The following is a 12,454-nucleotide window of genomic DNA, read 5'->3' on the forward strand; positions in this document are numbered from 1 at the left end:
CTACGGCTTTGACCATACTGTGGCAGGCAGTCCGAAAGACCGCAGAGCCAACAGTAATTTGTTTGGGTTTTTCCTTTGGTTAGCAACTGTCAAAATGTGCACTGAAATTCTGGGAAGTAAGCTGTTTAACAAGCCAGAGACAAATCTTGGGGGAAAAAAATGAGAGAGCAATGGTTTCCAGAAATCTGGATGTGAATTCTATCTTCTACTCAATTCCCAGTGTCACCAGCAAAGACCATGTGCCGGAGTCCAGCTCCAGCAGGAAAGGGTTCCTCGAAGGAAAGGACAGCGTCGGCAAGGGAGGAGACTCGGACACAGGATCGGGTTGTAAGCATCTCCTCTCTGAGAGCCTCGGAGGGGCTTTATTTATTCGTTAGAATATCTCCTTGTTTTTCCATTCTTTCGTAACATGTGATTTTGTTTTTTACATTTTATTGCAACCATTTCGGATTTAAAAATCAAAGGTGCTAAACAGAGCGTGACAGTGCGAGACAAAGCGTGACCTATCTGCTATTGTGTGCCAAAGCGAAGAAGTTATATTTTTACTCTTGCCTAAAGGTTTATCTAAAGTTTATTCTTTCTCCAAAGGCAGCTTACAGTGTGTGCACCCTATCTTATCAAAGTACTTATTCCATTTCTATATGTTTTCATCTCTTGTCCTTGCTCCATAGACACCATGGAGGATTACTCCTCTTAATCTTTAACAGAGGCTGACAGATGATGCCCGCTCCCTTTTTCCCTTTAATCTCATACCATTTGTTCATGTCCTCATCATCAATTCCATTATAAGGAATGGGAGGAGTAGGGGTAAGGAAGTTAATCCTACACCAGGGCTTGCCTCGAGGGGCATACCAAAGGTGGCCTCCTATTTTGTATGCAACATAGGGAGGTCCCTGTACTGTGGGAATCACACGAGATTTTCCTTTCCTAGAATCCTGATGTTTCTAGGAGGAATCTCATCAATAGGAATTTTTACTGGGCCTGGATCCAACAGCTCCCTTACAGATTGGAGGACATTGGGTATTTTTACTTCTTGGCCCACCGTCAGCCTTTTTGGAATCAGTTTCATTATGATTGCTTGCATAGGCATAACTAAATTTATAAATCATTTTATCAGGAAACCCCAGAAAAAAATCCCATGATTATAAAGATCGTCGCAAATAAAATGAAAGGAAGTAGCAGGAGCCAGCTGTGGAGTCTCCTGATTTTCAGGATTGTCCCCCATACTTGGACTTTGTCAAACAGCGTGAGTAGCTTGACTCGCGCCAACCATGGAAAGGCCTCTCACACTGGCTCTGTTGCAGACGTCTGAAATTGGAGAAGGAGCGGATCTCCGTGTCACAGACTGCTGACAATAATGTAAAGAAACAGGGGAGGGGCAGACAGTGCCATTTTCCATACGCTTGAGAGAGAAGCCAGAAGAACAGTGTACACAGAGGACGAGGGGAATCCACCAGTGCAATGGTTAGCATGATATGTTCACTTGGCTAGGCTGTGCTATCCAGTTATTCAACTGAACACTCATCTACATGTTGCTGTGAAGATATTTTGTAAATATGGTTAACATCTACAATTAGTGGATTATAAGTACTCTCAGTAATATGGGTGAGCCAGCCAGTTGAACCAATTATTATTTCCAACCAGTTGAAAGGTTTTAAAAGCAAAATGGAAGTTTTCCTGAGGAAGAAGAAATTCGGTGTTAAGACTGTAGCATCAGCTCCTGCCTGAGATTTTCTAAAGGACAGGCCTGCCCAGCAGAGTTCAGACTTGCCAGTCCTAGAAATATTCATTCATTCATTCTTTCATTCTTTCATTCATTTATATTCTCTTACTGGTTCTGTTTTTTTCTGGACTCCGTTTCTCTGACTGATACAACCACTGAAGAAAAGACTGGAAACTAGAAACTGGAACTCTCAGAAAAGAAGGTGCAGTAGAAAGATCTCCAAAAACGAAGTTAAAGCCTGCCTCAGCTCCTGTCAGGTTGTGAACACGGCAGAGAAGTTTGAAGCAGCAGAAGCTTTTGGAAATCTACAAAACAACGGGATGTGTTTGTAGACACTGAGGAGAGCAAATGTGGGCAGGGCCTCCAGCTCTGAGTTGAAGCCCATTTTAGAGGTGCAAGATGGGATCTATGGCTCCAGGGACACCTTGGGATCTAGCCTGCCCAGCTGGGTAGGTGATGAGCATAAAATAGAACCAAGAAGTACCCCTGTTTGTTTCATTTCCGAAAATTCAGGCATAATTGTTCATGTTTCCAAACTTCTCTTTAGAAATCTCCTTTTTCTTACAGGGAGAGGATAGGCTGTGAACTTGGGTGGGAAAATACATTTTTATCTTGACCAACTTGTTACTGAAATTTTGGGTTTTCTTCCACTATGAACGTGGGCAACAGATCACAGTTGTATTTCAGCCCTTTTTACTTTATCACTTTCGGAAATCACAAATATTTCACATCAAAGTACAGTCGTTACAAATTTCTTTAAATAACATTTATGTTCATGAGTGCTTTGAAATTACAGTATTTATTAGGCCTCCTGCTGTATGTTGTCATTTAGCAGATTAATAAAGGAGCACAAATATTACCATATCATAAATGTTTAATATTTTGATAACGTATTTCAATATAGTTAATTTCCCTTTGAAATCTTATGTATTTATCTTTTTTTCTTTATATTTAAAAGTATTTTTCTGTGAGGCAGTCCATAACCACCAAAGTGCCCTAGGGGTACAGTACAAAACCCCGGTCAGAAGTCCCTTGCTCGACTGTCCTGGGGGAGATTCCTAACTAGAGCGACTTCAATGTTATGCAGAAAGAGTAGCAACATGTATATTCTTCTTAAGGACTGCTGCCATCTTATGAGCTGAAAACAACTATTTTCTAAACTCAGCGTGTATGCTCTCAGTATCAGGCAGTTTTACTCCAACTGTTAACAGCCCTCAACTCATTTACAATGCCCACCCAGGCATGGAGATAACGCTTACTGCTCAGAAATACAGAGAGGCTGAACCGCATACATAAGAGATACTTATTTGCTTCCCGAGAAAGCAAACACGTGAGAGCGTCCACGTGTGCGCGGGCTGATGATGCTCCTTTTAAAGGTGTCGAATTCTGAGTTGTAGGCCCAGCGGTAGAAGCACAGGCCGAGCAGGTGCTCAGCACGGAGCCTTGCTTAGTGAGGACTGAAGTACACGATGGGTAACGACCCGAGCAGACACAGGACAGCACGTCAGGTCATGCCAGGCCACAACGACTTCCAGTTTCCTATGGGTCACATCCAAAGCCGTCGCGAGGGTCTACGGGACCGGAGGTGGTCGGCAGGCCTCGGCCCCGGAGATTTCCCCGTTCCCCGCTCTTTTCCCTGAGAGCCGCATTTCTTCAGCGTTAATTGCCGGCGCTGCGGGGCTTTCCTAGTCTTCCCGGTTTGTTCGTTTTCCTCCAAGTGCTCATCACGATTATTTTACTTATTTAGTGCTTCATGGTCGTCAGTTTCTCGAAGGGCAGGGATCACATCGCTTTCCTTCTCGGGTCGGCTTCCAGCGCCTAAAACGGTAGGTAACACAGGTTGGTGAGCGAACGCGTGGATGGAGAGGGGGCGCGGGCAGAGAGGGTGCCGCGGCTTTGCGCGGGCCGAGCGCGAGCGCGCCTCGCCGGGACCCCCGGCGCCTGCGTCCTCCCGAAGGCGTACAGGCGCCCCCACGTCCCCGTGCGGGCCAGTGGCGCAATGGATAACGCGTCTGACTACGGATCAGAAGATTCCAGGTTCGACTCCTGGCTGGCTCGGGGCGCGGCGCGCTCTTTTACGTCTTTCCTCTGCACGCCGCCGAGGAGCTGCGTGGAGGTCGAAAAGTCGGGCGAAGGGAAGTCGGCCTGCAAGGTCTCCAGAGCGAGAAGGCGCCGCTTTTAGCGCAGCTGGGGTCATCACTCCTCTGCAGAGCGGGTTCCGCGTCTCGGCCCGCGGAATGTGCGCGGTCCCGGGGCACGCCCATTGCGACCGAGTTTCGTAAAGATTGAAGTCTTCCTATTGTTTTCCTGCATCTGGCCATTTTAAGGATGTGGCTTCAGGTCTGTACACTGCAAGGGTCTGGTCTGCGCTTCCCAATGGCGAGTTTGGTGTGAGCGCTCGCGGGGCCCGGAGGCATGTACCTAGAAACCACGGCCATCTGCGAGGGTGGAAGGGCGTGTTCTGCAGGGGAACTGCCTTCTGGGGCCAGCTTTCGCTGTCGCGTTTCCGTAGTGTAGTGGTTATCACGTTCGCCTCACACGCGAAAGGTCCCCGGTTCGAAACCGGGCGGAAACAGGCGCCCTCCCCGTTTTGCAACTAATTCCTTAAAATTTTGTCTTAGCATTTAAAAAAATATATCGCGTCTTCATAAACACGCTCCCCGCCTTCTGTGGTCTTGTGGCCAGGCCGTGGTGCGGAGGCGGCGCCGCCCGAGGTGGGTCGGGGTCCGGCGGCCCGGGCGGCGGCCTGACGTATCGCGAGGGGAGAAGCGGCTCTCCCCCGCTCCGACGCGAGGCGGCCGGCCGCCCGCAGCCCCGGAAGCGGTTCCTCGCCGCCCGCCGCCTTCCTGTTCCCGGCAGGGCCCGCTGCGCGCGTCTCCCCTCGGCCCCACGGCCCGCGCCGGCCCTGCCCCAGCCGAGGGCACCCGCGCGGCCCTGGCCGCAGCTGGACGGCCGCGGGACTCGGGTAAGCAGCGGAGGCCTGAGTGCGCGCCTCCCGACCGCGGGGTGGTCGGGCCGCCCCGCGCCCCGCGTGCTGGGGACCCTCCGGCCGTCGGGCCGGGCCGCGGTGAGGGCCGCCGCCCGGCGCGCCTCTCCAGGGGAGCGGTACCGCTGGCGGCCCGCAGCGCGACCCTCGGGGCGAGGCGCCCGCAGCGCCGCGGAGCCCGGAGACGCCCGGGCAGAGGCGGGGCGGCGACGAGGGCGGTGGAAGGACTGCGGCCGCAGGCCGGCGGCTGGAAGCGGGCGGGCGGGCTGGCCCGGCCTGGGCGCGGCCTCTCCCTCCGCTCGCCCCCGCTCCGTGAGGCCTCCCTTCGGGAGAGCCCGCCGGGCGGACGCCGGAGGCCCGAGGCGGGCTGCACTCTGGCCGCCTGCGCGCCCCGCCAAAAGAAAGGAAACGATCCCGAAGTTCAGCAGCGGACCAGCTGTGGGTTCCGCGTGTTGCCGCGAAGCTTGGGAAAAGTCCCCGGCAGCCCCTGTTGAAAATCGGGTCTTGAGCCCGGGTGTGTGGCCTCTGACCTCTGGCTGACACACGGCCTGCGTCCATGTTAATTGGGATCCGTCGGGCTTTTTCTGGCGCAGAAGTCTTGCTATTCCACCTGACAGCCTCGGGGATAGCCTCAGGATTTCCTTCTTAGATGTGTTGTCACGACTACTCCTACTTTTATTGTTTTTATTTCTGCTGCTACAACTACTACTTTTAGGGGTTAGCCAAGCCTAGTCTCTCAGACCCCGTTGCTCTAGGTTCCCTGAAACGACTGTTTCAGGGATGTGATGTTTTTATGGCCATGAGAAAAGAAAGGGCGATCTTTACCTAATGAGCTGTTTTTCTTTCTCTTTCTCTCCGCAGCTCCCTCTTCCTCCATTTTCATACCTTCTCAGAAAAGCCCTTGCTTTTATCATCTTGTTAATTCCCTTGTTAGCAAGATAATAATCAGCTTTGGTATGTGCTCAGTAGAAATGTATCTAAGACATTTTCATTTGAAATCTCTTCTGTACCGCCCAGAAATACAAGTGAGTTAACGTGGTGCCCTGAAAGGAGCCAGGGGTCTCAGGGGCCTGGGGGGTGTTGGGAGATGTGTCCCCTCCCGTCGCTCTGTGATGCCAGTGGGCAGGAGTACTTTAGCTGAAACCGAGTGTGCCCAAGCCAACCAGTTGCAGGGGGGTGACGGTTTCATCGAAAGCCTCTGACTCTCTGCTTCTCTTCAAATCAGGTGTTTTCTGGCAAAATGCGGAAGGAGCCATACCCTTTCAGACACTCTGCCTTTCTCACCTTCTTCTACCACCCTTCCCTCCCCCAGTCTCCCTCAATGCCAAATGGCAGCTCAGGCTGCCCACCTTGGCTGATAGATCCTTTGGAAGGTGGAGAACAAGCGGGCCCCAGATAGTGGCTGACCCCATGTGAGCCCTTGGTCCTGGGGCAGACTGCACCTTACCTACGATCTTTTATTTTATTTTGTTATAGCCTTTATCGTCTCTTTCCTAAGCTTGGCGTTAGCAGCCTTCTCCCAGACCTTCCCTCCAACCTCAAGGCACGGAGAGAAGAAGGTGGCCTTCTGACTTTGGGGTGGGATTGAGACCAGAACCCAAGTTAGAACTGTCTCCCAGAAATCCAGGTCAGTAACAGTCAAGGGAGCAAAAGGATGCTGCTAAAATGTGACTTGTACCTGTTTGCTGGGAATGGGGTGGGGTGTGTAGGATGAGGTAGGATTTGCTGCTCCATGGACACCGGAGACAGGCTTATAATGAAAGAGACAAAAAATATGGGGAGAGGATTTTGAGAGCTATGCAAAACCGCAAAATGAATCGAATCCAAGATGTGTTGTAGGTCACTAGGGTCTTTACACTCCTCCCTCCTGTGGTAGTCTGCTAGGGCTGCCATAACAAAATGCCACTGACTGCATGTCAAGAACAACAGGAATTTATTTTGTCGCAGTTCTAAAGGCTGGAAGTCCAGCATCAAGATGGTGGCAGGTTTGGTTTCTTCTGAGGCCTCTCTCCTTAGCTCACAGATGGTCACCTTCTTGCTGCCTCTTCACAGGGCCACCCCTGTGTGTTGTCTGTGCCCTCATCTATTCTTATATTGGATTAGGACCCACCCACATGACCTCATTTTTCCTTGACTACCTTTTTAAGGGCCCCATCTCCAAATACAGTCACAGTCTGAGGTCCTCGGGGTTAGGACTTCAACCTATGAATTTGGGTGGGGGGGGGGCAAATTCAGCTCACTTCTGGGGACGAAGATCTATGTATTATATATATTATTGACTGAGTTTGGAGATCTCCCAGCAGTTAACCTCGCAGAAGACTATAGCACACCTGCATCTCCTCATTTTTTTCATCATTTGCATATTTCTGTTGCAGATGAGACAGACTATTTGCTTTTTATTTGACTTTTAGGTTTTTAAAGCCACTTCTACCAGTTAAACTTCGTGGGTCTGCTTCTAATGAAAATATGCAAGTCTTCGTAGCTAACAAAAGTATTGTTTAAAAAGGATGGAGCAGATGTTCCCTCTCCCCTGAGGCTGCTGAGGGAGAGGTACCTTTCCACATTATAGAACAAGCAATCTGCTTAAATGAAGAGTTAAATTGTGAGCTTTCACAAGATTTTTGGCCCGATTCTTTGCAATGCAAGGATGAATGATTCAACACTTTTACTATTTTGTTTGTTCTGTTCTCTGTTAATATACTTCTGTCCTTGGAAGTGTTATTTTAACAAAGGGGAATTGTTAAATTCCTAAAACTTTAAAAATTGTTGCCATGTCATGATAATTTCTTGCCCTGGTGATAGCACTGAAAGTCCTTTCTCTGTATTCCCAAAGTTATAAAATTACTTATATGATTTATCTGCCAGGTCATAATATTTCTTTTCTCTCACATGCATGATAGAGTGTTTATAATCCTATGACTTCTCTATTTTATTGCCTAACAAATTATTTCCTCTTTTTTTAATTCTTAAAATCTCTGTATATTTTTAATTGGTAGACTTTATTTCTTTAAGGCCAGTTTTAGTTTTTCAGATAAGTTGAGCAGAAAGTAGTTTCTCCTATTATTAAACTTTCTCTTATTAATGACAACTTGCATTGGTGAGGTACATTTGTTACAATTGATGAGCTAGTGTTTCCACATTATTCTTTATTGAAGTCCATTGTTTATTTTAGGCTTCACTCTTCGTATACAGTTGAGTTTTGCTAAATGCATAAGGCCACGTATCCACAATTATAGTGCATACAGAATAGTTTCATTGTCTGGTACTCCACCTCCAATAATTTCTTTTCAGTTAACGCCACTGTGTGGTGAGAACGCTGTCTTCCCCATCCCTCTTTGGCCTTCACGGAAATGAAATGACTTTTTATCCCACTGGCCCTTTTTCCTTATTTGTGTATCTGTCTCCTAATTTGTAAGGTCTCTGGAGAGTCAGCCCGAGGTCTCCTGATAAGCTTCCTAAAGGTGAGTTTCAAGGAACTAATCCATATTCGTATACTCAGATACAGCATCCAGCCAGCGGCCTGTTTTCCTTGAATTTATCTTTATTGTTACTTGCTGTGTTTCGGCCTTTGACATGTGGAGATCATGGCCCCCCTGCTTGGGATGGACTGCAAGGGATCTAACATGAAGAAGACAGCCCAGGAAACAGACTGTGAGCATTCCCACACCAGGACGTGGGCTAAGAAACACAGTTTTGGAGTGAGATGGAAGGAGAATGGTATGGAGTGTCCATTCTTTAGGGAAGTGTGTCCTAGAACAAAAGCTCACCCTTTGGTTTCCTCTCTCATTCTCTGGTAACAAAAAGGCCTCTAAGAGTATATGCAGAAGGTTTAGAGTGACATTTTCATTTTTTATTCAAGTTGGCGCACTTTTGAGAGTGAATGGGAGCATTATTAATAGTTCTACCCGGGCAACAGGTATAAACCATGTCACGCTAACACTAGGCAAGTGATTTTCATGCCATAAAATATCTCTCAACGTTGGTTCCTTCATTTTAAGAGCAGCTGTCTTTTCCTACCTGTTCCCTTCTGGGCACACCTTTACCATACCCAGAGTTGACCTATGTGATATCTGGTGTCCTCAATTACTTTCTTTAAAAATTATTTTCTTTATTGTGTCAGAATTTGGATTTAAAAAAAAAAAGCCTTTTGTTGTGTAAGGATTGTTCACACATTTCTTTAGTGGTACATTTGGGAGAGAGAAAAAAGAATAAATTAGGCATAAATTCATGTAATGTCTAGGGAAGCGTGTCCTTGGGAGAGGGCAGGTTGAGTCTACTGGATCATTTGAACTACAGCGCGTGTCTGTGGTAACAGGGACTTTTCAGTTCTCAGGCATTTAAGATATTTAGAGGCAACGGAAGAGAAGAATCCAGCTAATTTCACATTAGCTTTTCAGTGAATTGCTTTCAGCATGAGAATAGAAGTGTTTCTCTTCGCAATTTCCATCTGTTCGCAAAGTTTCTTACAAGGTACCAAGAGAAAAATACACACTGATTCAAGGCACTTTGCTTCTCCTTTCTTCTTTATACTAACACACTTCTCCCTCTATTACACAAGAAGAAAGGAGAAAAATGCAAAATTTCCAGTAATTCTAGTCATGGTGAAAAATTGGGGAGAAAAATAGATAATTTGATGTTTTAGCACCACGTATAGGTGGATAAAAATCAAAACCAAGTTTGCTCAAGGATCATGTATCTACATAGTGAGGTCCAGCAAAAACAAAACAGAGCAAAATAAGACTCTGGAGGAATTTAGGAATGAGAGAATAATTTTTTTTTTCTTAAAATAAAATATTGTGGAGTGGGACAGGGCATAGGATTACAGAATTCCCCAGAAAATGTTCTCAAGGGTGGGGCAGAGATGTAGCTAGTCTTGGCCTAAAGCCTTAAGAAAGTTCACACAGTGCTTGTGAATGCCAGCCATCGGCCCAGGTCCTAATTACCCAAACTCAAAATAAATCACTTTCCATTCTGTGTATCCCTAAATCTGTGCTTTGGGCTACGTACTTTTTTAAAGTAGTTTTTTATTAATTCTTGAGCAGAGACATCTGTGTAGAATCTAGAGAATAGTACGTCAGCTATGTCCCCCCTCCTCCCCACCTCCCCCTCCATTCAAGGGAGAAAATGCTACCCCCCCATCCCTTTCCTTGGATCCTCTTACCCTCTCCAACCACCATCCCTTTCTCAGCCCCCTTTTATGTGACTACTGTCCCGATTTTTATCTTTATCCCTTGTTTTTTTTTTTTTTTAGTTTTACTACATGCTTGTAGCCTAAACATGTCGTTTACTTTTATACTTGTAAGTGGATCTGTACTGTACATATTTTGCAACCTGTCGTTTTTACTCAACAGTATGTTCTTGAGATTCATCTGTGTTTTTGCATGTTGCTGTAATCTATTCATTTCTGCTACTGAATAGCATTCCCTTGCAGAGATGCTACTAAACCTATTTATTCTGTTATTGAAGGCCAGTGGGTGGTGTCGGGTTTTGAAATTACAGAGTCACCAGAAACATTCTCGCAGGGATTTCCTCTGCACATCTCCCAAGAATTCCTCTAGGGAAATACCCAGAAGTGAAATTGCTTTTCAGAATGTTTTCAAATTTAATACACTAATTTATACATACAGAAACACACGTCCCAGCAATGTATAATGTTTCAATTGTTGCACATCTGCTGAGCCCTTGATTTTGTCAGACAATTTAGTTTCCACCAATTTGATGGTTGTAAAGTGTTAGTATGCGTTTGTCATATTACTGATGTGGTTGAGCATACTTTTATGTGCTTATTCACCATTTATACTTCTTCTAAGAAGTACTCATTAACGCTTTTGCTTGTTTTAAAATGTTCCTTTTGTTCTTTTCTCATGGATCTGTAGAAATTCTTTATATATGCTGGATTCAAATCCCTTGTCACTTATATGTGTTATGAGTGTCTTTGCCCAGCTTGTGACTTACCTTTCTACTTTTTTATACTATCTTTGATCTGCACAAATTATTCATTTTAATGTAGTTAAATTTGTCATTTCCCGTTATGGTTGACACTTTTTGTGTTTGTTAAAGAAATCTTTCTAGAAGCAGTGTGAGGAAGACAGAAACCGTCCCCCTCCCTGGACTGGCCAAGCCACCGGCCCAGCGCTGCTACCACCATGCCCAAGAGAAAGGCAAAAGGCGATGCTAAAGGTGACAAAGGGAAGGTGAAGGATGAGCCACAGAGGAGATCGGCACGCTTGTCTGCTAAACCGGCTCCTCCAAAACCAGAACCCCGGCCCAAAAAGGCCCCTGCGAAGAAAGGAGAGAAGCTGCCCAAAGGGAGAAAGGGAAAAGCGGATGGTGGCAAGGAGGGGAACAACGCTGCAAAGAACCTAGATGCTTCCACAGTCCAGCCACAGAAAGCAGAAGGCAGTGGGGATGCCAAGTGAAGTGTACTCTTTTTGATAGCTCTGTACTTCTAGAGACTCTACTGTTCGAAATACTATTTTTCTTTAATCAAGTTTTATAAAAATGTAGAATTTGGGTTTGTTTTTTTTTTTCCCCCCAAACTTATGTTGTTAGCATACAAGACACGTTGTTTTTTGTGGTAAGTGCAGATACCACTAATAGAATGTCTCAGAAGCTGGACTGAAATGGGGAAGATGGGATCTTCTGTCCTTGTTTTTGAAGATTATTCTTGGCTCCCAGGAGAGATTCTCTGACTTTCACACATGTCAGCCGCTTTGGCTTAGAAGCCTTACAGCATAGAGAAGCAAAACTTCATGTCTTCTTTCCTGATGCCATCAGCGTATACTTGACTTCCTGAAATAGTTGTGATGTGGCCTTGGCCCCCCTAAAATCCTGTGTCGGGTAACAATACCCAGGCTTTCTGTTGATAACATCGAGATGGTGTAGCCCTAAAGAGCCAAGATTCCTGTTTGTAGTTGCTGGATCATCCCATTGATAATCTTAAGAGTTTTTAGTCCCTTTCTTCCATGTCCGAGTTGACCTGTGAAAGATCTTACATGCCTCTTGTGAAATACCCACCCCTTCTGAGAACTCCGCCTTTTCAAAACAGCAACAGAAGACTGTTGACTTTTGGGGAAGGGGAGTTTGAAAGTTGTAAAACGTTATGGATTGTCAACTATGTCCTCCTGGAAGTAACTGGTTTTGAAAAGTATCTGATAAAGCTGAATACAAATTGGCTTGGTGGTAGGGGGATCATTTCCTACCCAAAGTCATAGAGATATTCTTTACTGCATTGTAAACATTTTATAGTCTTTTCACATTTGTCTTTAGTCTGCTTTGAACTGATTTTTGTGAAAAGTAGGAGATAGAAGTTCAATATAATATTTTTCCCATGTGGGTAAGTGGTGGTTGTCCCAGCACCATCCTCTGAATACTTAATTCTTTCCCACTGACCTATAACACCAGCTCTTTCATAAATAAAGTCTCTGTGTGGGTGGGTCTGTTGATGATTTCTATTCTGACTCACTGGTCAGTTTGTCTAACCTTGTGGCAGTACTATACAACCCTGAGTACTACAACTTTAGAAAACAGTTTGATATCTCAGGACAAATCCCACCTCCAAAAAAATTACCACCGAATTTTTCTTCCTCGGGAGTGTCTTGGCTATTAGCCATTTGCTCTTCTGTACAACTTTTGAATTGGATTGACAAGTTCTAAAACAAAACAAAAATGTTGGAATTTTTATTGGATTTGTATTGAATTTATAGACTAAATACGATGTTGAGTCTTCCAATCCGTGAACATGA

At 45.8% G+C, this 12,454-nt stretch overlaps 1 protein-coding gene and 2 non-coding genes across 14 annotated transcripts; all 3 read left to right on the forward strand.

The window, feature by feature from the left end:
* The first annotated feature begins 3,569 nt into the window (after nt 1-3,569).
* Nucleotides 3,570-12,454, forward strand: HMGN4 (high mobility group nucleosomal binding domain 4). 12 transcript variants are annotated; one of them, XM_073890359.1, is made up of 5 exons: nt 4,512-4,688; nt 6,186-6,336; nt 8,126-8,170; nt 8,291-8,360; nt 10,770-12,454. In XM_073890359.1, exon 5 carries the CDS (start codon nt 10,856-10,858, stop codon nt 11,126-11,128), a length of 273 nt encoding a protein of 90 aa, XP_073746460.1. In that variant the 5' UTR covers nt 4,512-4,688; nt 6,186-6,336; nt 8,126-8,170; nt 8,291-8,360; nt 10,770-10,855; the 3' UTR covers nt 11,129-12,454. The 12 variants fall into 12 exon arrangements, 9 of the variants coding, with proteins under 9 accessions (XP_025746997.1, XP_073746460.1, XP_073746461.1 ...); XM_073890358.1 differs by having other exon boundaries at nt 4,514-4,688; nt 8,291-8,426; XR_012377322.1 differs by lacking the exons at nt 4,512-4,688; nt 8,291-8,360 and adding an exon at nt 3,570-4,063 and having other exon boundaries at nt 10,770-10,858.
* TRNAR-ACG (transfer RNA arginine (anticodon ACG)) lies at nt 3,709-3,781 on the forward strand. The gene has a single exon. It is a non-coding gene; the product is annotated as a tRNA-Arg (tRNA).
* Nucleotides 4,226-4,298, forward strand: TRNAV-CAC (transfer RNA valine (anticodon CAC)). Its single transcript has one exon. It is a non-coding gene; the product is annotated as a tRNA-Val (tRNA).

This window comes from Callorhinus ursinus, unplaced genomic scaffold, assembly GCF_003265705.2.
Source record: "Callorhinus ursinus isolate GAN/ISIS: 27379988/994484 unplaced genomic scaffold, GSC_fseal_2.0 scaffold142, whole genome shotgun sequence".
NCBI classification, from domain to species: Eukaryota; Metazoa; Chordata; class Mammalia; order Carnivora; family Otariidae; genus Callorhinus; species Callorhinus ursinus.